General features: G+C 42.5%; 1 protein-coding gene across 2 annotated transcripts in view; it reads right to left on the bottom strand.

Annotated features, from left to right (window-relative positions):
* The window catches only part of LOC121281242 (protein KIBRA-like), a 173,261-nt gene that overhangs the window by 42,937 nt on the left and 103,864 nt on the right, over positions 1-26,460 (bottom strand). The window contains exons 12-18 of one of the 2 annotated variants that reach the window (XM_041194065.1): positions 26,032-26,152; positions 25,592-25,669; positions 25,070-25,156; positions 16,262-16,454; positions 14,696-14,863; positions 7,442-7,542; positions 540-714 (exon numbers count right to left, since the gene is read on the bottom strand). In XM_041194065.1, the coding sequence (XP_041049999.1) occupies positions 540-714; positions 7,442-7,542; positions 14,696-14,863; positions 16,262-16,454; positions 25,070-25,156; positions 25,592-25,669; positions 26,032-26,152 (923 nt within the window). The remainder of the gene's footprint in view (positions 1-539; positions 715-7,441; positions 7,543-14,695; positions 14,864-16,261; positions 16,455-25,069; positions 25,157-25,591; positions 25,670-26,031; positions 26,153-26,460) is intronic. The other variant, XM_041194066.1, reaches the window with a different exon arrangement.

The following is a 26,460-nucleotide window of genomic DNA, read 5'->3' as shown; positions in this document are numbered from 1 at the left end:
CTTATTGTGCTTAAGTGCTTCACAGTTCAAGCAGAAGTACTAAAGATGTTTCACATATACAACACTACAATTTAAACTAAATTGCAAATATTACAATTAAAAGAGAACAGTAATAGTTAGCTACAGGGATGTAAGCAGTCTGGATTTTTTCTTTGTTTGTGGACTGAACCCTGCATTAAATATTAATGTATAAAGAAGACTATTCAAATATTAGTAGCAGCATCATTACTGTAATATTGAACTTAAATTGCAAAAGTCTCACCTAAACTGAATTTGTCTTACATTTTTTCTCTTTCTGCTTTTAGTTCCTTCTTCCAGCACAAATGCATCCAATAGCCCCAAATATTCACTAATTCCATTAACCTAAATTCTGTGACCAATAATAATTCACAAATTTTAATAGGTATCACCACTATTTGCTATGCCTCTATAACCAGGCAACCTGTGCCTAGGGCTCTCTCTATATGGCAGCAATTGTAATCCTGAATGATTCATGGAGGGTTAGCCAAATAGGTCTATTATTTCCCACAAATATTCACCTTCACTGCACCTACTGCTGTGAGTACTGACTGCTCATCAGTCTGCTCACTGGCATTCTCAGTACTGTCTTCATTTTCCCACAGTATTCCTTCATTGTATTCTTCTTGTTCTTCCTCCTCCTCCTTAGTTACTTCGTTTTCATTGTAGTCGCCTTCCTCCTCTGGCACATTTGGCCTGTAAGCAAAGAAGCTGGACTAAATATCTTTTTTTATTTAAAAATATGTATTGTTTATTCTTTTGGTAAGAAACTCTTCTGCCTTTGGATCTTTCTTTCTTATTCCCAACCACAAGGAAAAACAAACTGTTTCCTGGTTGAGGTATGTGCCCACTTCTTTCTTTCCCTTTTGTATGCAACCAGTGCTGTGATTGTCAGCTGCAGAAGATATTAGATAAAATTGGAAAACTAATTTGTGGGGAATGTAAATACACTGAAATGATGAGCAGCCTTATATTGCCATTTAGAAGAACGCTAAGTTAACTCATCATATCCACATTCCAGTCAGAAAGGCTAGATAGTGATTGGTGAACATTTCAAAATTATCCTGAATTGTTTTTTTGGTAAAATCATTAGGGGAAGCCATTAAATCAGATGAAAACAGACCTCATGGGTTGATTTTCCATTCTCTCTTTATGACATGGCTGAGGCTAGCAAAATTACACCTTTATAAGCCAGGTGCAAGATGAGGCTTAGTAAGTCTGAACTAGCCTGCTACTTAGAAAACCAAAATTCCAGCAACTAATGAACTTCTCACTTGGAAATTGCCACATTGAGGCCGACATTTTCTGCTTTAGTGGAATTGGAATGCACCTCTGGAACAACTGGACTTGTGTACACTACACACATGTGCTCTGACCCCTGTAATCAATTGCATTGGCCTTCCAGATTATAACATTTTCATTACTGCTGACAACAGTTCCATCCAGAAAATGAGACAAAAGGGAAGGGGTGCATGAAGTCTTTACCCTAGATTTTCTGTAGCACCTTGTATGGCATTTTATGTTGCACTTAAGAGTATCAGAAATTGCTTAATACAAAAACTATCAATGGAAAAATATTACATCAAAAAATGCAGATTAGAAGAGATTTTGTTACATCAAATTTGAACTCAGACAGAGCTATATTTTATAGCTCCATGTAGAAGCTATTTGGGGCAGAATTTCAACTTAATGCCCAGAGATAAAACTGGCACTGGGGATTGGTTATTCTTTGTAGAAACTGCCTGATTTTAATTTCCATTGATTTCGTAACACAAATATTTTACACCCAGGCAGCAAGTTAAAAACATGCCTCTTTGTGTCTGTATTTAAAGCATCATGGTTTTTCTGCAAGCAAAGCAAAAAGTATGCATTCTCAAATTCCATTTTCTGAAGAGGATAAATGGGTATATTCTTTCTATTATAAAACAAAACTGAAAACAAAATGGAAGGGCAGTAGTAGGTGTATTCAGAATCTTTGCTTGCATTAGGATAAAACAGGCCTTTTAGCAAATAACAGAAGTTTGCATGAGTAGCTGAACCATTCAGACATGTTATTTATAGATGAGAATGAATATTTGAACCATCTTCATCCATTACAAAATCCTGTAGTTTTCCCATTGCAGCATTAAATGTCTTCAGGTTTTTTTTTACTTCCTCGATTTTGCGCAAGGGCATTCCATTAAAGGAGGAAAGCCTGACTTGCTAGCTATTTCCAGCATTTTCTGTTTTTACGTTTGAAGTGTAATAATGCAGTGTAGCCAATTTGCACACAACAATGTGACAATTAGGTGAGGGGGTACACAATGTGCAGAACACCAGGGCCTAGGGGCTAGGGGTCCTGGGCTCGCTGTCGTAAACAGAGTTCTTGTCGTTGTGCAGACTGAGCAGTGAGAACTTCAGACCGGAAAAGCAGACATCGAAACTCAGTGTCACTGCTGTTTCCAACCTTCGGGTGGCTTCATGGTTACAATTTTCTTTTAAAAAAAAAGTTCAACCTTGAAGCTACCCGAAGTCTCACTCTCAGCAACTGTCGGGTTTATTTTATAAAAAACATTGAGCTGCACACTACCACAATTTAAGAAACAAACAGGAGGAATCTCTGCCAGCAATGAGGCCGAGCGGCCCCGCAGGAGCTGTCACTCAGCTTCGTGCCAAGTTGGACCCGGCTGTGTCCATGCCCACTGCACAAGCCACTCCTAGGGAACTAGAACTTCGCTTATAATGATACTGAGTTATCTTGAGCGATTGATGTGTCAGTGTATCCGAGGAGGAAAGGAGCTCAGTCAGCAGCAAATTGAATGGGAACGTCCCAAGTCCTCCTTCCTCCTAACTAAAACTTCTGCAACAATGAAACAGTGTGAGGTGCAGCATGGAGTCGACCTTCCTTTTATATACAGACCAGCTGTATATGTTATTTCCAGCATTTTCTGTTTTTATGTTAGTAATGCAGTGTAGCCAATTTGCACACAACAATGCGACAATTAGGTGAGGGGATGCACAATGTGCAGAACACCAGGGCTTGGGGGCTTGGGGTCCTGAGTTCGTAGTCCTAAACAGAGTTCTTGTCATTGTGCAGACTGAGAAGTGAGAACCTCAGACCAGTCAGGCTGACACTGAAACAAAGCTTTCTTGCAATCTGGATTGCAAGTATTGAATCTTCCCCCCAATATGAATTTACTGTCACCATATCCATATGGTGCAATGTGCAGATTACGTTAATGAGGCAGTCACCAAAATCATTGTTATCGTCTGCACAGTTATAAATGACTGAGCTATTTTCCTCTCAAATTAACAATAATGCACAATGCTGCTAAAATAAAATTTGTACCCTCTGGTTTGTTTTATAGTCAAATTAGGATCAGCATCATCATCAGTACACAAATTAACACTGCATTATATCATTACTAGTCTTAACATTAATGCTGCGTATGTACCAGACAATGTTTGTAAACAGATGGCAACAATGGAAGATATAATTTAACTAGAACCTGTGTGATTGCTTGGTGGATTGATTGGCAAATCTTGAAAGGGAAAAAATTACATGCATGATCAAGAGGGGTGTTAAAAGCAAGAGGAGAATAAGTGGCCTGGAAACAGGAGACGCACCGGGGCCCATGATTTCTCTCCTTGACCCTGATGAGATAATCTGTTTTATTGATGTTGTTGGAGGGATAAATATTGCCTAGGAAACCTTGGAGAACACCCCTGCTCATCTGCAAAATAGTGCTGTGCTATCTTTTATGTCCACCTGATAGGGCAGACTGAACCACAGTTTGACATCTCAGCCACTTAATAACTATTTGGACTGATTCCAAGCATAGGAATTCCATTTAATTAACTGGCTGGAAAATCAAGCACTATGGAGTGAGTCACATATCCATATGAGCACTGCTGAACACCCAAAATACCTGACCGTCGAGTCAGCCCTACAGGGTGAAGAATTTTTTTATCAGTTCTAAGTCTTCCTTTAACTAGTTTAAACACATACCCCCTTGACCTACTATTGTTATGTAATTTGAGATGCACCTTATTTTACCATTATTTTGTATACCTTCATGTCCAGTGCTCCTATCAAGGCACAAAAGTCTTAGGCTCAGATTTTCTGGTTCCACGGCATTCCCACCAGAAGACAACACATCTTTGGCTGGTCCATCAAATTTGCTGTCCCGCCCACGATGATTTCTTCCACCACAGGTGAGACCAGAAAATCCCAGCCTAAGCTCCTAGACGATTTTCTCTTAACTTAGATCTCTGACATTAGGAATCTAGCTTATAGCTCATATCAGAATTTTTGTTTTAATTCATTTGTAGGATGTGGGTGTCGTTGGCTAGGCCAGCATTTATTGCCCATTCATAATTGCCCTGGACAAGATGGTGGTGAGCCACCTCCTTGAACCGCTGCTGTCCCTGTAGTGTAGAAACACCCACAGTGCGGTTAGATCCTGAGGGGTCTTGATAAGGTGGATGTGGTGAGAATGTTTCCTCTTGTGGGACAATCTAGAGCTAGGGGGTCACTGTTCAAAAATAAGGTGTCACCCATTTAAAACAGAGATAAGGCAAAAAATTTTTCTGAGGGTCATGAATCTTTGGAACTCTCTTCCTGTAAAGGCGGTGGAAGCAGAGACTTTGAATATTTTTAAGGCAGAGGTGGATAGGTTCTTGGTAAGCAAGGGGTGCTAGGTTATCAGGGGTAGGTGGGATGCGGATTTGAGGTTACTATCAGGTCACCCATGATTTTACTGAATGTTGGAGCAGATTCAAAGGGCTGAATTGCCTACGTCTGCTCCTTGTTCGTATGTTAGGGAAGGAATTCCAGGATTTTGACCCAGTGTAAAGGAACAACGATATATTTCCAAGTCAGGATGGTGACTGGCTTGGAGGGGAACTTCCAAGTGGTGGCACTTCCATGTATCTGCTGCCCTTGTCCTTCTAGATGGTAGCAGTCATGGGTTTGGAAGGTGCTGCCTAAGGAGCCTTGGTGAGTTTTTGCAGTGCATCTTGTAGAAGGTACACACTGCTGCCACTGTGCGTCGGTGGTGGAGGCAGTGAATGTTACTGGAAGGGGTGCCAGTCAAGTGGGCTGCTTAGTCCCGGATGGTGTCAAGCTTCTTGATTGTTGGAGCTGCACTCATCCTGGCAAGTGGAGAGTATTCCATCACGCTCCTGACTTGTGCCTTGTGGATGGTGGACAGGCTTTGGGGAGTCAAGAGGTGAGTTTCTCGCCACAGGATTCCAAGCCTCTGACCTGCTTCTGTAGCCACAACATTTATATCGCTAGTCCAGTTCAGTTTCTGATCAATTGTAAACCCCAGGTTGTTGATAGTGGGGAATTCAGCAATGGTAATGCCATTGAATGTCAAGGGGCGAAGGTTAGATTCTCTCTTGTTGGAGACGGTCATTGCCTGGCACTTGTGTGGCATGAATGTTACTTGCCACTTGTCAGCCCAATCTGGATATAGTCCAGGTCTTGCTGCATTTGGAAAAAGACGGCTTCAGTATTTGAGGAGTCGCAAATGGTGCTGAACATTGTTCAATCATCAGCAAACATTCCCACTTCTGACCTTATGATGGAAGGAAGGTCATTGATGAAGCAGCTGAAGATGATTAGGCCTAGGACAGTACCCTGAGGAACTCCTGCAGTGATGTACTGGAACTGAGATGATTGACCTCCAACAATCACAGCCATCTTCCTTTGTGCTGGCTATGACTCCAACCGGCAGAGAGCTTTCCCCCAATTCCCATTGACTCCAGTTTTGCTCGGGCTCCTTGATGCCACACTCGGTCAAATGCTGCCTTAATTTCAAGGGCAGTCACCCTCACCTCGTCACTGGAGTTCTGCCCATTTGTCCATGTTTGAACCAAAGCTGTAATGGGGTCAGAAGCTGAGTGATCATGACAGAACCAAACTGAGCATCAGTAAGTAGGTTATTGCTAAGCAAGTGCTGCATGATAGCACTATTGATGTTCCCTTCCATCACTTTACTGATGATCGAGAGTAGACTGAAAGACAATAATTGGCCGGGTTGGATTTGTTCTACTTTTTGTGTACAGGACATACCTGGGCAATTTTCCACATTGCCGGGTAGATGTACCAGAACAGCTTACCTAGAGGTGCAGCAAGTTCTGGAGCATAAGTCTTCAGTATTACTGCTTGAGTATTGTCAGGGCCCATAGCCGCTACAGTATTCAGTGCCTTCAGCCGTTTCTTGATATTAAGTGGAGTAAATTGCATTGGCTGAAGACTGGCATCTGTGATGCTGGGGATCTCCAGAGGAGGTGGAGATGGATCATCCACTTGGCATTTCAGGCTGAAGATCATTGCAATTGCTTCAGCCTTATCTTTTGCACTGATGTGCTGGGCTCCTCCATCATTGAGGATGGGAATATTTGTGGAGCATCTCCTCTTCCAGTGAGTTGGCTAATTGTCCACCACCATTTATGACAGGATGTGGCAAGACTGCAGAGTTTAGATCTGATCCGTTGGTTGTGGAATCATTTAACTCTATCACTTGTTCCTTATGCTGGTTTGCACACAGGTTTTGTGTGCAACTAAGTGTTATAACCTCACCAGGTTAGCACCTCATTTTTAGGTATACCTGGTACAGGTCCTGGCATGCATTCCTAAACTCTTCGTTGAACCAGGGTTGATTCCCCTGGCTTGGTGGTAATAGTAGAGTGGGGTATATGCCAGACCATGAGATTGTGGTTGATTACAATACTGCTGCTGATAGCCCACAGCACCTCATGGTTGCCCAGTCTTCAGTTGCTAGATCTGTTCAGAATCTATCCCATTTAGCATGGTGGTAGTGCCACACAACACGACGGCGGGTATCCTCAATGTGAAGGTAAGACTTTGTCTCCACAAGGTGGTCACTCCTTACTGTCATGGATAGTGAGGATGAGGTCAAGTATGTTTTTCTCTCTTGTTGGTTCCCACACCACCTGCTGCAGACACAGTCTAGCAGCTACGTCCTTTAGGACTCAGCCAGCTGTCTGTACTGGTGCAACTGAGCAATGCTTGGTGATTGACATTAAAATCCCCCACCCAGTGTACATTCTGCGCCCATGCCACCCTCCAACTGTTCAACATGGAGTACCGATTCATCAGCTGAGGGGGGTGGCAGTGTCAAGAAAAAGTGAGAGAAACAAAAATGAAGCAGGATTTCATTCTTGAAAATTGTGCATGCCAATCCTAAGATAATCAAATAGTCTACTCAGACTGAATGAATAATGATCATTTGCAAGAGGCCTTGGCAAGCAATTGGTGCCTCTGGAATCATGCCTCAACAGGTACCATGAGCCTTAAGAACAGGGAGGGGAAGCTGTCAAGAAAAAAATTGTTTAAAAAATGTAAAAGTTCTGTATTTAAAATAAACAAGCCAGTAAACATCTACACTTGTTGCAGAATGTGACAATACTTTACCTTTCTTCTCCTAGAGTCAACACATTTCTGTTTTCTTCTAGTCTCCGCTCTACTGCCTGCAGTTCTGCAACTGTTTGCTCTAGGAGTGCAGACACAGAATCCTACAAAAAAAGTCACAAGTTTAAAATTATATGAGAATAGTTTCTTCCAGTAGTATTGTGGATAGTCAGACTAATCTTCTTTTCAACACTGCAAAAGTTACAAGTCCCAGGTCTGTGAACATACATCAATCCTACCAAAAACATCAGCAGTAGATCCATCAGATTTGCAGAACAGAATTTATGTCTTTGCCATGAGCACAAAATCTTTTACTGAATGTTTTATGCAACTCTATCATTTTAAAATTTGTTGTCCATAATAAAGAAAAATAATGTATTGTGATGAAACGCAAATACTTACCTTGATTTAAAGTCGGAGGCTGAGAACTCTAGTCCCCAGCAAGGCTTGGACCTTTTTGTGCATGCGCCAGCTGGTAAATGGCCGCATATGCGCAGTTTGTTTATTTTATCATCTCCAGGCTGGGAAACAACCCTCCATGCCCACGCAGAAGAAAGGAAGAATAAATGGCGTGAAAAGCAGGTCAGATGACTTGAATCGAAGCAACATTCCCAAGGTGGTGTCCGAGGGAGTAGGGCATGGGGAGAGGGCCAGGGAGAGGTCCCAGAAGAAAGTCCCAGGCAGGGACAAAGACAGGGGTCAGAAAGAAGTCCGAAAAGTAGAGTTAAAAGAAAGGAGCAAAGAAATTGACTTCGAGTTAAAAAGACAGCTGCGAGGAGCAGACTTGAAGCAAAGCAGGCTTGAGAGAAGCTCTGAAGATCCAAAGACCCTGCCGAAGGTTGGTGACTCCTTACTCTGGGCCTTTTGAAGCAGTGATGTTCTGTTTGGCACGGCCTAAGATCTGAAACTGTGCTTGGAGGGTGAAGCCTGAGTGTACTCGGAGATCCAGGGGAAAGGGATCTCAGAAGGAGAGATTGAAACCATGTGAGGTGGGCCATTGTTGAAGCCGTCCAAGTGGGAGCAACTTAAGAGAATTCCAAAGCAAATGTGGAGATTGGAAACCTTTGTTTGAAACCTTTCCATTGGCTCACAATGAGAGAAATATCTGGGTGCGTTGTTGAGAAATCCATAGAATCTGCTTTGGTCACATTTGTCATTTACTTTGGAGTGTGGTGTGTCTGACCACAGTTTTCCTGTTATTTCACATGTACCTCATACTCACCCTGAATGTTTGAGCATAAGATAGTTATTGTAAATTGTTTATCTGTACTGAATATGTGTCTGCAAAGATATTGCTGGTGTAAAAGGAATAGTGTGAGTTTGAATCATTTTCTTGTGCTTCTATTGATATCTTTCCAACCTTTTTGCCTGGTGTAACATAAGTTTTTTTTTTTGTTTAAGAGATGTTTATTCTTTGTGTTAAAAGTTCATCAACAGGCTCCTGTGAATTTGTTCAGTAACTTTCCTCCACGGTTTCTAAAGAAAAATTTAAGATCTATCAAGCCAGGTTTCACTCTGGGATCTGATTTGTCCAGCTGGGATTGTAACAATATTCATATTTATTATTCTTTACCTCTGATTTGTCTCAGTGATCAATATGCTATTAGCTTATATGTTCATCATAGGATAAATGGGGGGATACAAATTATAATGATGCTGCAGAAAGAGCAGGAGAATCATTCATAAACTGAATTCTCATGCTTCAAGACAAGTTCTAAGCAGAACATATCGAAGCCTACAAGCAGATCAGCAAAGTGATGGAAAGTGTTGCCGACAGTGCTATGAAGCAGCACCTATTCAGCGATAACCTGCTCACTGACGTTCAATTTGGGCTCTGCTAGGTCCACTCAGCTGCTGACCTCATTACAGCCTTGGTTTAAACTTGGACAAAAAAGCTGTACTCAAGTGGTAAGGTGAGAGTGATTGCTCTTGACATCAAGGCCACATTTGACCAAGTGTGACATCAAGGAGCCCTAGTAAAATTAAGTCAATGGGGACCAGAGGGAAAATACTCCACTGGTTGAAATCACACCTAGCACAAAGAAAGATGGTTGTTATTGTTGGAGGTCATTCATCTCAGCCCCAGGACATCGCTGCAGGAGTTCCTCAGGGTCATGTCCTAGGTCCAACCATCTTCAGCTGCTTCTTCAATGACCTTCCTTCTGTCATAAGGTCAGAAGGAGTGATGTTCACTGATGATCGCACAATGTTCAGCACCATTTGCGACTCCTCAAATACTGAAGCAGTCCATGTCCAAATGCAGCAAGTCTTGGACAACATTCAGGCTTGGGCTGATAAGGGGCAAGTAACATTCATGCCGCACAAGTGCCAGGCAATGGCCATCTCCAACAAGAGGGAATGTAACCATCTCTCCATAACATTTAATGGCATTAACCCCAGTATCAACATCCTGGGGGGTTACCATTGACCAGAAACTGAACTTGACTAGCAATTTAATACTGCTACAAGAACAGGTCAGAGGCTGCGAGTTCTGCGGGGAGTCACTGACCTCCTGACTCCCCACAGGCTCTCCACCATCTACAAGGCACAAGTCAGGTATGTGACGGAATACTCTCCACTAGCCTGGATAAGTGCAGCTCCAACAACACTCAAGAAGTCAACACCACCCAGGAAAAAGCAGCCACTTGACTGGCACCCCACCTACCACCTTAAACATTCACTCCCTCCACCAACACACAGTGGCAGCAGTGCATACCATCTATAAGATGCACTGCAACAACTCACCAGGCTCCTTAAACAGTACCTTCAAACCTGTGACCTCTGACAACTAGAAGGATAAGGGCAGCAGATGCATGGGAACATCACTACCTGCAAGTTCCCCTCCAAGCCACACACAATCCTGACTTGGAACTATATCACCGTTCCTTCACTGTTGCTAGGTCAAAATCCTGGAACTCCCTTCCTAACAGCATTGTGGGTGTACCTACAATACACGGACTGCAACAGTTCAAGACGACAGCACAACACCGCCTTCTCAAGGGGAGTTAGGGATGGACAATAAATGCTGGCCTAACCAGCAACATCACATCCCATGAACAAATAATAAAAAAGATCGGGCAACCATGCAAGTGGGTCACCATGGGCTGGATTTTCAGAAACGACTCGGGACAGATTGAGGCAGGCAGCTGTGGAAACTCATCCGCCTGGTCAGCATGCTGGTTTCCGCAAGAACAATACACTCAGATTTTCACTCAGGATGACGTGAGGCAGAAGAAGGAGCCTGCTCAACGATTCAAATTAGCCGCTTAAGGGCTTTACCGAGCTCATTGGCATCTCACATTGGAGGCGGATCTTCAATTGGGATCGTCATGCCATCAGCAACATGCCATGAGGGAGGAGGCAGTGTCCATGCAGGGAGTGTTCATTGGCATCGGGAAGAGGTGAATGGCAATCACCAGCATCTTAGAATGTGAGATGGCCCTCACAGCACCAGCAGCAGAAAGAATGCAAATTTGGCGGCAGCAGCAAATTGCAGAGGAACACTGGAGAGGGAGAATACAGTACTGAACAAAACATGGAAAAAAGGTCATGGTGCAATGCTGGTAGGGAACTGAATGCTCCTGTGGGCTGTTATTGGCCTCTAGTTTGACCTGAAGGGACTCATCCGAAAACCAGGGGCAGGGACCCCTGGTGCAGGTGCCTCCCTGCCTGCTGCGGCCCTCTGCTGTGCCTCAGTTTCCATAATCTTGACACTGAAAGCCACAGCAACAGCTTTCAAAAATCCTTTAAATCAGGCTTGCTCCCAATCTAATCCTGCCTCCCTCCTGCTTCCACCAAGGCTAATTGGGCAGCAAATGCAACTCTTGTCCAATTAAAACATTTGCATCCTGTAATTGCATCAGATACAGGTTTTGCCTTCGGAGTGGGGTCAGGATCCAAAAGTCTTTGCAAAGCAAGGGTCCCAACCTGGTATCTGAAATCCTGTCCCATTAGTAGAAGAGAGAATGTCAAAGCAGGACAAATTTAAACAACTGGAGATAATTTAAGGGCATATCACACAGAGCAGAAACCACAATTTAGCAAGCTCAGAGCATTAATTAGCATTTCAACTGATCAGCATCCTTTATGATTGATGAAGAGGCATTGGATTAAGTAGCAGCAACTCAGAGTGAAAGGAAAGGATCCTGTGGGTGCATGCATCAGTCTGCAGTTACAGTGCAGTCCAGCACTTTGTCTCTTCTTTGATGGTTGCTAAAGTTGAGGCTCTTGTATCAGATGCTAGCAAGAAGAGTATTCTTCTGTGCTACTCCACAGTACAATCTCATAAGTGCAGTAGCATGCCTGCAAAATGTTGCAGCGAAGTATCAGGCTAAAGCTGATTTATTGTCTTACACATGCGCAAGCTGTAGGCTGCATGTTAGCTGTTGGTTTTCTTGCACATAGCAGAACAAACATTGATCTAGACCCAGGAAGGAAGATTTTCACTGTCATACCCATGTGGATCCCTCGGCATCCCAGCATGCCATTTTTCATGCACTACCAAGTGAAACATGGCAATATTGTGATTAGAATCCTTCTGAAGAATCTTCCAGCATAAGGATTAGACAGGCATTCACATCTCATGGTGACAGCATCAATTGGTGGTGCAGCCATCATTGGTAAAGGTGCCTTTAGCAATAATATGTCAAAGTGCTGTGCCTCACTTCAGATTTTTGGATGTGGATGGGAAAGTTATGAGTGCCTCTCAGGCAACCTAGCTTACATGACACCTTCCCATGGTCCCATTTTCCTCTGTGCACATCAGTTTGAAATACTTTTTTTAATTCACTCACAGGATTCATTGCCCATCCCTAGTTGCCCTTGAGAAGGTGGTGGTGAGCTGCCTTCTTGGACCGCTGCAGTCCATGTGGTGTAGGTACACCCACAGTGCTGTTAGGGAGTTCCAGGATTTTGACCCAGCGATAGTGAAGGAACGGCGATATATTTCCAAGTCAGGATGGTCAGTGGCTTGGAGGGGAACTTGCAGGTGGTGGTGTTCCCATTTATCTGCTACCTGGTTGGATTTGTCCTGCTTTTTGTGGACGGGATATACCTGGGCAATTTTCCACATTGCCTGGTAGATACCAGTGTTGTAGCTGTACTGGAACAACTTGGCTAGAGGCACAGCAAGTTCTGGAGCACATCTTTGGTACTATTAATGGAATATTGTTTGGGCCCATAGCCTTTGCAGTATCCAGTGCCTTCAGCCATTTCTTGATATTATGTGGAGTGAATCAAATTGGCTGAAGACTGGCATCTGTCTGAGGAGGCAGAGATGGATCATCCACTTGGCACTTCTGCCTTCAGCCTTATCTTTTGCACTGATGTGCTGGGCTCCTCCATCATTGAGGATGGGGACATTTGTGCAGCCTCCTCCTCCAGTGAGCTGTTTAATTGTCCACCACCATTCATCTGAACTGAACTGATCCATTGGTTGTGGGATCACTTAGCTCTGAGTATCACTTGCTGCTTATGTTGTTTGGCACGCCAAGTAGTCCTGCGTTATAGCTTCACCAGGTTGACACCTCATTTTTTACATATACCTGGAGGTGCTCCTGGGGTGCTCTCCTGCAATCTTCATTGAACCAGGGTTGATCCCCTCACTGGATGGTAATGTTAGAGTGGGGGATATGCCGCGCCATGAGGTCACAGATTGTGTTCGAGTACAACTCTGCTGCTGCTGATGGCCCACAGCACCTTAAGGATGCCCAGTCTTGAGTTGCTAGATCTGTTCTCATTTAGCACGGTGGTAGTGCCACACAACATGATGGAGGGTATCCTCAATGTGAAGGTGGGATTTTATCTCCTACCGATACTGTCATGGACAGGTGCATCTGTGACAGGCAGGTTGGTGTGGATGAGGTCAAGTATGTTTTTTCCTCTTGTTGGTTCCCTCACTACCTGCCGCGGACATAGTCTAGCAGCTATGTTCTTTAGGACTCGGACAGCTCGGTCAGTAGTAGTGCTACCAAGCCACTCTTGGTGATGGACATTGAAGTCCCCCACCCAGAGTACATTCTGCACCCTTTCCACCTTCAGTGCTTCCTCCAAGTGATGTTCAGCATGGAGGAGTACTGATTCATCAGCTGAGGGAGGGTGGTACATGGTAATCAGCAGGAGGTTTCTTTGCACATGTTTGACCTGATTCCATGAGACTTGGGGTCCAGAGTCGATGTTGAGGTCTCCCAGGGCAACTCCCATTGTGCCACCACCTCTCTAGTGGACAGGGACATACCCAGGGATGGTGGCACCTGGGACATTATCTATAAGATATGATTCCGTGAGGATGGCTATGTCAGGCTGTTGCTTGACTAGTCTGCGAGACAGCTCTCCCAATTTTGGCACTAGCCCGCAGATGTTAGTATGGAGGACTTTGCTAAGAATGCTGTTGTCGTTTCCGTTTCCGGTCTCACTCCTTTGTAGCAGTTTGATACAACTGAGTGGCTTGCTAGACCATTTCAGAGTCAACCACATTGCTGTGGACCTGGAGTCACATGTAGGCCAGACGAGGCAAGGACATTGGTGAACCAGATGGGTTTTTACAACAACTGACAATGGTTTCATGGTCATCATAAGACTTTTAATTCCAGATTTTATTGGATTCAAATTCCACAATCTGTTGTGGCGGGATTCCCCAGAGCATTACCCTGAGTCTCTGGATTACTAGTCCAGCTAGACAGCACAAGAGAGTCTAATTGTCAGCTAAGAGGAAAACAAAATACTTTCAAGTGTCCAATTTACTTGCCTTTAAAATGTGTGGGGCTTTCTAAATTTCTCACCACCTGCAGCTTTTTCAAGGCCTTGCTTGACTAGGTTTCCTGATGGAGACTCTGTCACTAGCATGCCAATAACTGGAATATGGCAAAGCATTCTTCCCTATCTTCTATTCCATAGCTCAATGAAGTTCCAGCCTACTTCAGATAGGAGGCTCAGGATCCCAAGGAACTGATTTCCACTGGATTTCACAGCATCTACAATTCTGCTAGAGCCCAAATTAGGATTTAAAAAAATGCCCCATTTATACTGTTTGTTAAACGAACTTGTTTAAATATTGGTTCAGATCCAGTCAAAATATCGCTCCTCATTTTGTGTCTTTCATATTGATTATCTGCCAGAAACGGGTAAAACTTCCTTTTGGAAAACACCTGAATTGTGCAATAATTGAAAATGAGATTCAAAATTTGATACTTATTTGAAAATTCACTGCATTAACGTTACAGCTAGGTTTGTCTTCATAGATTTAAATTAATGACATACCTTCTTCTCTGTTGTAGAGAGTTTACTTTCTGACTGAAGAACATCTTCATTTTGTGCACCGTGCTTCATGCTTTGTTCCTGCAGATAATGAAGACTAAGGAGGTTGTACCAATGTGTTGACCACTCTCCACATCTGTTCACGTTTGCCAAGCTGATCTGAGCACCACCCTGTTTAAAATTTAAATAAATTGTCATTCATACATTAGGAGTGTAACACAATGTATATTTAAAGGTTACTGGAAATAAGATACCAAAATTTGCTTGTCAAAGAGTAAATGTTAACATCACTATGCATTGTATGTATGTGAAATTGTTCTGAAGAGAGTCCTAAAAAATACAATATTTAATAGTTAATGCTTCATTCCAATTTCTGCTGATCCAATGAAGTTACCCATTTGAGTTTCTGATTCTAAAAGTTTAGCATGTTTGAGATCATTATTGTATTGGATAACTGAGGAATAAGCAAGTTAGTCTTTAGCTGCTTATAAATAGCTCAATTGGTAAGCAACATAGCTACAACTTTAGAAGAGCAGTCTGTAGATCATTTTCAGTCTGTTACTGCCTCATCTGTGAACGTTGGCGCTCTGAATTTGCCCACATGCCTGTTTCTCAACTCAATTGACTGTTAATTTCCAGTATTGTTATTTAGTCCTGTTCCAGCACAAGTGAAATTGCTCCAAAATTTGTCATTCTAACCATAAGAGACAATTACTCCTAGAAGGGAGTGTCTCTGCTCACTATCATAATGTTCCAGAATACAATGGACCCATAAGATGTGACAAATGTGACTTTGCTTACTATCTTCTAAGTGATTAAAAGAAATACAGAAAATGCATACAAAAATCTTTATAACGGTGGTGATTATTCTCCAGGTTGGAATGACATCTGTCCTTGGAGATGGATGGAATTTTCAGTGTGTAAAGGATGTAAATAATTTAAAGAATTAAGATAATTAATCTAGCTTTCTTACTGTTTGTGCATTCTCCTTACACTATATAATGTTACAAATCTGGGGAAAGCAACCATTGTATAGGAACAATAATATCTGTTGTTATGAGCAATTTGCCAAAGACTTTATGTCATGTCCAACACTTAAATCTAAACAATAAATATTCATGTATGAGGATTAGTCAAAACTATTGGTTCAAATCAAAGATGCTCAAGGAAGTAGGTATGGAGCAGGATAATGACCCTTAATCCTCCCTACAAAATGGTATTGATGAAGGATGAACTCATGCATTTGAATAACTCCTCCTTATTCACTGATTTGCTCTTGCATTACAAGAATTGAAATGCTGTCAGGAGTTGCTCTGTGTGAGACATATGGCTTACGGTTCAATGAACATTTACAAAATGGAAACACCATTCCAGTTTAGAATCGCAGAAAAAAAAAATGGGCCAATTGCTAGCCCAAAGCTATTGAGTCCAAGGACTACCCTACTGGAATGCCAAATAAGCTGCAGTAAGAACCCAAAGTTCTTGGCCAACTGCAAGCTCACAAAAGTGCAGTTTCGCAGCATATAAAATGCAATTGTAGCATTTTTAACATTCAACACAATTACCAACCAAACATTCTTCCCGGTGAGATTTATCCACCGAGCAAACATCAACTCGCAGAGTCTTCTGACGCAAAGCAGAAAAGGAAACGGTGATCCAAAAGACTTCATTATATGCCAGGATTTCAGCAGCTATTGATGCTTTGGTGCGGAACAGACAACTTGCATTTTCAGAGCATGGGAGCACAGCCACTCGGATATAACTGCAAAAAAAAAATTAAAAATCAGGTCAAGTGTACTAGAAAGTAAAAAAAAAATGGTTTAGGGAGAGAATTTCAGAGCTTAGGCCCTCAGATTTTCTTGATGTCAGGTTGATGGAATATGAAAGGGCTGTTACACCATGCAGAAGACATTGTAGCCTGTCATTCAGTGGAAGCAGGGTTTGTGCTGGAGACCCAGATTTGGACTTCTGACAAATTCAAAAAATCCCTAACGGGACTGAAGGGCACACTTCTGCAATGTTTCTGGGGCTTGAGAGGCCAGGTAGTATCATCAATGCAGGTGGGTGCAATTATAAATTTAGAGTCAGTTTCCAGTGTAGATGTGGATGTAGACATTTATAATGGAAATACAAGATGAGGGCAGAATCTATCACTAAGATGGGAACTGAATTACGTCGGTGCCCTAGTTCACTTATCCCTTCCCTCTAACCACAACAAGACTCTACTTGGCCTTGATTTGCATGTGCAACACCAATGAGAAATAAACTAATATTGTTACACTCCCAGTCCATTGAAATGGTTCGGTCATACTTAATGGTAAAGTACACTATTTCTTTTCCCACAGAAATGGAACCGCAACCTCTAAAGAAAAATCAAGTATGTCAAGAATACCTGTTAATTCTTACTTGCTGTCAAGGTGCTGCTGTACTCAGTCTCTTACATAAACAACAAATTGCATTTGTGGCACCTCTAACATAGCAAAACATGCCAATGCACTTCACAGGTGTACTATCAGCCAAAATTTGACACTGACGCACATGAGGGGTTATTAGGTAGATAAACAAAAGCTTGATCAATGAGGTAGGTTTTAAGAAGCATCTTAAAGGAGGAAAGAGGGGTGAAGAGGTTTAAGGGTATTCTAGAGTTTAGGTTCTCGGTGGCTGAAACTCCAACGGCAGAGCAGTTAAAATCAGGGATGTGCAAAGCACCAGAATTGGAGGAGTGCAGGTATCTTGGAGGATTGTAGATAGGGAGGGACAAATCCATGACGAGGTTTGAAAACAAGGATGAGGATTTTAAATTCAAGGGATTGCTTAACTGGGAGCCAGGGGAGGTCAGCAAGGGCAAGGGTGATGGGCGAACAGTACTTGGTGCAAGTTGGCAGCAGAGTCTTGGATGAGCTTAAATTTATGGAGTATGGAAGACGGGAAACTGGCCAGGAGTACATTACAATAGACTAGTCTAGTGGTAACAAAAGCAGGATGGGTGTTTCAGCAGCAAATGAGTCAGCCAATACTATGGAAGTGGAGATAATGATGGCAAGGATATACGTAGGCTTACAAAGCAAAAGGAGCTGGCAGCCTTGCAGGGCAGCTATTTTAGGTAACGATACCCAGAGTGGGACAAAAACACGTAGTATCTGGGACAAAATAAGTGAACTAACGGCACAAATAGAGGTTAATGGGAATGGTCTTATAGCCATTACGGAGACGTGGTTACAAGGAGATCAAAGCTGGGAACTAAATATTCAGGGGTATGTGACTTTTCGAAAGAACAGGCAGGAAGGAAAGGGTGGCGGGGTCACTGTGTTAGTATGAGATGGAATAATTACAATAGCAAGAAAGGATCTTGGATCGGAAGATGTAGAATCCATATGGGTGGTGGTAAGAAATAACAAGGGGAAGAAGACACTGGTGAGAGTAGTCCATAGGCCCCATGACAGTAACTACTGTAGGACAGAGAATAAATCAGGAGATAATGAAGACATGTAAAAAAGGCTGTACATTAATCATGAGTGACTTTAATCTTCACATAGATTGGGAAAATCAAATTGGCAGAGATAGACACGAACAAGAATTCATAGAGTATATTCAGGACAGTTTCTTAGAACAATATGTTCTGAATCCAACCAGGGATCAAGCTATTTTGGATCTGGTAATGTGCAATGAGGCACGTTTAATAAATGATCTCAGAATAAAGTATCCCATGGGCAACAGTGACCATAATGTAGTAGAATTTAGCATGCAGTTTGAGAGTAAGAAACTTAGGTTGGAAACAACTGTACTAAACCTAAATAAGGGTAATTCCAATGGAGTGAGGGCAGAGTTGGCTAGAGTAAACTGGGAATGTTAGCCTTTATTTCAAAGGGAATAGAGTATAAAAATAGGGAAGTCTTGCTAAAACTATACAAGGCACTAGTTAGACCACATATAGAATACTGTGAACAATTTTGGTCCCCTTATCTAAGGAAAGATATACTGGCATTGAAGGCAGTCCAGAGAAGGTTCACTAGGTTGATCCCGGGTATGGAGGGATTTTCTTCTGAGGTGAGGTTGAGTAGGTTGGGCCTGTACTCATTGGAGTTTAGAAGAACAAGAGGCGACCTTATTGAAACATATAAAGATTCTTAGGGGGCTTGGTAGGGTAGATGCAGAGAGGTTATTTCCCCTTCTGGGAGAGTCTAGGACCAGAGGGCATAATCTCAGAGTAAGGGGGCGCTCATTTAAAACAGAGATGAGGAGAGTTTCTCCTCTCAAAGGGAAGTCAGTCTGTGGAATTCTTTACCACAGAGAGCTGTAGAGGCTGAACCATCAAGTATATTCAAGGCTGAGATAGACAAGATTTTTAATCAGTAAGGGAATCAAGGGTTATGGGGAAAAGGGAGGAAAGTGGAGTTGAGGATTATCAGATCAACTATGATCTCATTGAATGGCGGAGCAGACTCGGTGGGCTGCATCTCTTCATGTTGTCTTTGATGGTTTATTTAGCCATTCATGCCTCATTTGGACACAACCTTTGTTTGTTTACAATATCCATTATCACACTGTTGGCTGTCGCATCATGAAATATTTTATTTAATCGCCCCAAACCTCCACCCTGTCACAGACCTTCTCTTTTGTTATTCCTGCCCACAACCCCCTTCCACTGGCTTAAAAACTTACATTTCTAAATTTCTATCAGTCTGATCCTCGACCTGAAATCTTAACTCTGTTTCTCTACACAGATGCTGCCTGACCTATTGATTTTTTCCAGCATTTTTTGTTCTTATTTAAGTTGTGGTAATTGGTTATTTTCAGACTACAAAATGATAAGAAGTGGTGTTCCTCAAGGCTCAGTATTCTTTTACTGATAGATGTAAGTTACATGGATTTAGGAATAGAGTAAAATTTCAAACTTTGCCAACAATACCAATCTTGGAGATGTGACAGTGAGTATGATACTAATTGACTGCAAAAGATCTTGCTTAGGTAGACTCGCAGAATGCGCGGGCAAATGGCAGAACAAATTTAATATAGAGGAGAAGTGTGAGATGATGCATTTTGGCAGGGGGATAGGGCAAGGCAAGTCAAACTTAATGGCACAGTTTCTAAAGAATGTGCAGAAACAGAGGGACCTGGGTGTTCACTGCATAGATCTCTGAAGGTGGCAGGACATATTAGAGACTGGTTCACAAAGCATATGGGATCATGGGCTTCACAAATAGGGGTAATGAGTACAAAAGCAAGGAAGATTTGATGAACTTTTATAAAAATCTGGTTAGGCCACAACCAGAGTATTTAATCCAGTTGCAGTCACCACACTATGAAGGATGTGAGATGGGGCAGAGGAGACTTATCAGAATGGTTATGAGGGAATTTTAGTTACAAGGTTAGGTTGCACAGTTGGGGTTGTTCTCATTGGAGCAAATGAGATTGACGGGAGATTTGATAGAGGTATACAAGATTATGATAGGTTTAGATAAGGTAGACAAAGAATAGCTGTTCCCATTAGCTGATGGTACAAGGATTCGGAGACACACGTTTAGATTTTGGGTAAGAGATGCCAGGGGAGTGAGAAAGAAGGTTTTCAATGCAACAAATGGTAATGACACAGGACTTGCTGCCTATGAGAGTGGTGGAAGCAGAGACAATGAATGATTTCATAAAGAAATTGGATGGGTATTGAGTGAAATAAAGCTGCAAGGCTATGGAGATTGGGTGAGGAATGGGACCAATTGGATTGCTCTACAGAGAGATGGCCTGGATTCAATCTGCTGAATGGCTTCTTGTGCCATAATGACAAATGACCCTGAGATTGACAAGCATTTGCTATGGGATTCGTCAATATTAAACATCAATAGTTGGTTCACATTGATTCCTGGAATATGTGTCATGGCTACATTTCAATTATTTTTCAAAACGTTTAAAGATTTAACGAGGTTCTCAGAATCACAGAGTGCAGAAGAGGCCCTTCGGCCCATCGAGTATGCACCGACAATTTAGAAACACCTGACCTACCTACCTAATCCCATTTACCAGCACTTGGCCCATAGTCTTGAATGTTATGACGTGCCAAGTGCTTACCCAGGTACTTTTTAAAGGATGTGAGGCAACCCGCCTCCACCACCCTCCCAGGCAGTGCATTCCAGACCGTCATCACCCTCTGGGTAAAAAAGTTTACCCCACCTAACTCTCTTGCCCCTCACCTTGAACTCATGTCCCCTCGTGACTGACTCTTCAATTAAGAGGAACAGCTGCTCCCTATCCACGCCCTTCATAATCTTGTACTGCTCAATCAGGTCGCCCCAGGTCTTCTCTGCTCCAACGAAATCAACCCAAGTCTATCCAACCTCTCTTCATAACTTAAATGTTTCATCCCAGGCAACATCCTGGTGATTCTCCTCTGCACCCCCTCCAGTGCAATCACATCCTTCCTATAATGTGGTGAACAGAACAGCAGACAGTACTCCAGCGTTGGCCTCACCAAGGTTCTATACAACTCCAGCATGACCTCCCTACTTTCATAATCTATGCCTCGTTGATAAAGGCAAGTGTCCCATATGCCTTTTTCACCGCCCCACTAACATGCCCCTCCGCCTTCAGAGATCTATGGACACACACGCCAAGGTCCCTTTGTTCCTTAGAGCTTCCTAGCGTCATGCCGTTCATTGAATATTTCCTTGTCAGATTAATCCTTCCAAAGTGTATCACCTCACACTTTTCAGTGTTAAATTCTATCTGCCACTTATCTGCCCATTTGACCACCCCATCTATCTCTTCCTGTAGCCCAAGACACTCAACCTCACTGTTAACCACCCGGTCATCCGAAAACTTACTAATCCTACCCCCCACATAGTCATCTATGTTGTTTGTATAAATGACAAATAATAGGGGACCCAGCAAAGATCCCTGTGGTACTCCACTGGACACTGGTTTCCAGTCACTAAAGCATATTTCTGTCATCACCCTCTGTCTCCTACAACTAAGCCAATTTTGAATCCACCTTATCAAATTACCCTGTATCCCATGTGCATTTGCCTTCTTTATAAGTCTCCCATGTGGGACCTGGTCAAAGATATATGAAATCCAAATGAACTACATCAACTACACTATCCTCATCTACACACCTGGTCACCTCCTCAAAAAATTCAATCAAATTTGTGAGGCATGACCTCCCTCTGACAAAGCCATGCTAACTATCCCTGATCAAACCTTGCCTCTCCAAGTAGAGATAGATTCTCTCCTTCAGACTTTTCTCCAATAGTTTCCCTACTACTGACGTGAGAGTCACTGACCTGTAGTTCCCTGGCTTATCTCTAGAACCCTTCTTAAATAGCAGAACCACATTAGCTGTTCTCCAGTCCTCTGGCACCTCCCCCGTGGCCAGAGAGGAATAAAAAATTCAGGTCAGAGCCCCTGCAATCGCCTCCCTGAGCAGTCTGAGACACAAATCATCCGAACCTGGAGATTTGTCCACTTTTCAACCTGCCAACACCTCCAATACCTTGTCAATACCTGTATCAATTTGCTTAAGAACCTCACAGTCTCTCTCCCCGAGTTCGACACCTTCATCCTCATTCTCTTGGGTGAAGACAGATGTGAAGTATTCATTCAACACTCCTCTGGCTCCACCCATAGATTTCCCCCTTGGTCCCTTATGGGCCCTACTCTTTCCCTGGTTATCCTCTTCCCATTGATATACTTATAGAATATCTTGGGATATTCCCTACTTTTACAAGCCAGAGCTTTCTCATTTCCCCTCTTTGTTCTCCGAATTGCTTTCTTAAGCTCCACCCTGCACTTTCTGAACTCCAATAATGCCTCCGCTGATTTGCTTCCCTTGTACCTGCTAAAAGCCTCTCTTTTCCTTGTCACCGTATCCTGAATATCTCTGGTCATCCATGGTTCTCTGGGCTTGTTACTCCTTCCTATCACCCTAGAGGGACCATGTTGAGCCTGTACCCTCCCCATTCCTTTCTGAACACCCCCCACTGCTCCTCTGTAGATATCCCCACAAGTAACTGTTCCCAGTCGACCTTGACAAGATCCTGCCTTATTTTACTAAAATCCGTCCTCCCCAAATCCAAAACTTTTTTTTGCAACTTGCCTATTTTTTTGTCCATAACAAGCTTAAATTGTACCATGTTCTGGTCGCTATCACTAAAATGCTCCCCCACCACCACCTCAGCCACCTGTCCACATTGATTCCCCAGAATTAGGTCCAGCACTGCGCTGTCCCTTGTTGGACCCTCTACATATTGACCTTAGAAGTTCTCCTGTACACATTTCAAGAAATCCACTCCATCCAAGACCTTAACACTATGTCTCTCCCAAATAATGTTGGGGAAGTTGAAATCACCTAATATAATTACCCTATTGTTATTTTTTTTTTTACACACCTCCGCAAATTATGCACACATTTGCTCCTCAACTTCCCGCTGATTATCTGGGGGTCTATAATAAACACCTAACAATATGGCTGCCCCTTGTTTATTCCTAAGCTCTACCACAAAGCTTCATTCGATGCCCCCTCCAAAATATCATCTCTCCTTACTGCAGTAACTGACTCATTAACTAATAATGCAATGCCTCCTCCTCTTTTACCCCCTCCCCTGTCTCGTCTGAAGATTCCATATCCCTGAATGTTGAGCTGCCAATCCTGCCCCTCCCTCAACCACGTCTCAGTGATGGCTACTATATCACAATTCCACATGTCAATCCTCACCCTTAACTCATCCATTTTACCTGTAATACTCCTGGCATTAAAGTAGAGGCCATCCAGCCTTGCCTTACTCCCTTGAAACTTAATGCAGCTGTACTCCCTCTGACTTGATTGTTTTACTGTATTATGATGTGTCACTATTCTGCTAACATTCTGTGTCCCCTCACCCTGCTGAATTAGTTTAAACTCCTCCCAACAGCACTAGCAAACCCACCCGCAAGGATGTTAGTCCTGCTCTGGTTCAGATGTAGACCTCTCATTAATAAGTTTCAAGAATCTCCATCAATGAAGCCGGAAGATGGCTTGGAAACATGGCTTTTACATGGTGGGTGTGAAATCATCTCAAATATCTATTGCCACTTCCCCACTAACTGCTTTGTGCCCATCGGTACTGCTGACAACACAAGAGGAAATCTATTCAACAGTTATTTTGGGCTCTTGGAGGACTTTGTCAAAAACCTTCTATGAAAGACTTATTAAAATATAGGGCTGAATTTTATGCGGCACCATGGGCCCCACCTCCTAGGCTAAAATAATTGGGGGCAGCTCGCCCAGTAGAAGAAACGATACTCCATTGTCATTTTATAGTCAATTGGTCGTTAATAGACTGGAGGCTGGATTTCTGCCCCTCAGGCACAGGAAGTCCTGCATCAGAGAGCTGCTGACCAATCAGATGCTGGAAATGCCACCAGGATTAGCAGCCACTACCAGTACTGCACTCAGGGATTGAGGAAGTATTCGACTCTGGATTGAGACTGTAAACCTTTGGGGTTCTCGTGGACTCCAGCAAAGGTTTGCGAGACCACGAGTCGGGGTGGGAAAGTGGTAAGCCTAGGGGGAGTAACCTTTTGTTCTCCAATGGGTCCAGGGGGATCTCCGCCCTTACCTGCCATGAGCCCGCACAGGGAAACCTGCTAGACTAGCTGCTTGGCATGGGCCTCCTTCAGTTAAATCCTGGCGGTGGGGAGATGAGGCCCTTAACTTGGCATTAGCTGTTTGTTTCCTCCGGCAATAGGCAGCAATTTTGAAGGCACAACGAAATTACTTCTAAAGTTTTCTGCGACAAACGATTTATTTGCTCTTGTACGCAGGCTGCTGAATTTTCTTAGGCCGGCATCATAGCCATAATGTTGGACTGTGCTTTGCATTGGGAACTAATATAGTCTCAATGCAAGTGCATGGATTCATTCCTCTAACTTGCTATAGCAAATCTTAATGGCAATGTTTCAAAAAATATGCAAAACCGATTAAAAGTTATTTGTTTAATTGCTTGATTAATTGTTCCACCAAAGGCTGTTGATGCATTTTAAGAAGGAGCACCTACGATGAACATTTTGGCACATGAATCCAGGGGAGTCCTGGCCACACATTTAACTTTTGCTAAACTTTAAGTATATTTCTTATTCCCAAATCCATATAATAGTATAAAAAACAGAAATGTTGGCATTCAACAATTTGAATTGTGCACAGGAATGGGAGGGTAAATAAACTTAATGTACATCTTTTTAAAGTGTATTCACCTTCCAAAAGTCATCACAAGTAGTACCCTTTCGGCTAACTTAGTCAGCACTTCAATCAGCTTAACCCGATCTTGTAATATTTAATTTGTAACAAAAGCAATAATAGTAGCTGATAGAATTATGCATATCTATATCACAAAGATTTTTTCTACTTACACTGTACGGTTCTGTGGTAATGAGAGTGCTGCTAGATTGCTCAACTGAATAATAAATATTGCAAATCTTTTGCTTTTATCATCATACCTGCAAAAAAGGGCACTTACTGTTAAGCAAGAAACTTTGCTGAGTAATAACAGCTCACCTAAGTATTCTGCAAATTAATGAAACAGTATGAAAAACGAAGTATAAACAAACACATTTCAATTCTAGTGAGCTAAAAAACAAAGCAGTTTGGCCAGTTTGTTGGAAGCCTTCATGGCTCCCTTTTGGCCTTCAAGCTTTTTCAACTTTTCACTGAATTTCCATTTCAATTGCTTGGCTGCCTCTTCTTTTCGAACTCCCCAATGATACTTAGGTTTTCTTTTCTTTTCAGAATTCTTCTCCTTGGTTATAATTCAAGTGAACTTTTGGCAAGTAAGTTGTAACATCCAGTTGTAAAAATAAAAAAAAGTTCCAGTTTTTAAGTTGCCAGCAATTTTTAAATCTTTAAGACAATATTAAGAGGACTTCAGGTCTTACTTCATTCCAATCTGGAGTCGGGAAGCTCCTAGTGCTTCAATTTCATCATCGAAAAGTACATCTTCTATCTCACACGATCTAGAGTTAGAATATAACATATATGAACAAACTGCACAATTTTTTAGTCAATGAGCTATTTTGTATTTTTCAGTAATTATACTTGGGCCAGAATATTCAAGCCCCTCCCACCTGCAGAATCTTCCAGTCCCGCCGAAGTGAATGGAAGTTTTAATGGCCCGCCACCTCGGGACCCACCGCGCCGTGGCCGAAAAACCCGGCCTTGGACTCTTAATTAATTTTGTTGAAGGAATTTGGTGACAAAATGGAATACAGAAAATGGCAAGTTTCAAAACTAAAAAAAGTTTGCAAGTGCACATGGAGAACAGGACTAAAGGAAATAATTTTTCCATTTCAATAAAACGTGAACATGCTTTATATACCTTCTGACTGCTTCATATACACCACTGTCACCTGCCACTGACTCATCTGATACGGCTGCAGAAACACATGCAATTTTGTGATGGATGACTGGTCCAGACATCTCTGTTTGAGTGCTAGCATCTGAAAAGAAAAGTAACAGGAGATAACATTAATCAACCTCATTTTAAATTTTCTAAGAAGAATTTCAGTCATTTGGTTTAATTTCTAGGAAGAATTACGATAGAAAAAAATTGTAAATGCTGGAAATATAAAACAGAGAAAAAGTGAGAATGATGCAGCATGTCCATCAATGTTAAAGAGAAGAAAAAGGATGGCACTGAACATGTATATTCCTGAAAAAAACAGAATCACCTGGAAAAACTCAGCAGGTCTGGCAGCATCAGCGGAGAAGAAAAGAGTTGACGTTTCGAGTCCTCATGACCCTTCAA

Source organism: Carcharodon carcharias, chromosome 8, assembly GCF_017639515.1.
Source record: "Carcharodon carcharias isolate sCarCar2 chromosome 8, sCarCar2.pri, whole genome shotgun sequence".
Lineage (NCBI taxonomy): Eukaryota > Metazoa > Chordata > Chondrichthyes > Lamniformes > Lamnidae > Carcharodon > Carcharodon carcharias.
The sequence above is the reverse complement of the archived record's forward strand: the minus strand, read 5'-3'. Positions and strand labels throughout refer to the sequence as shown.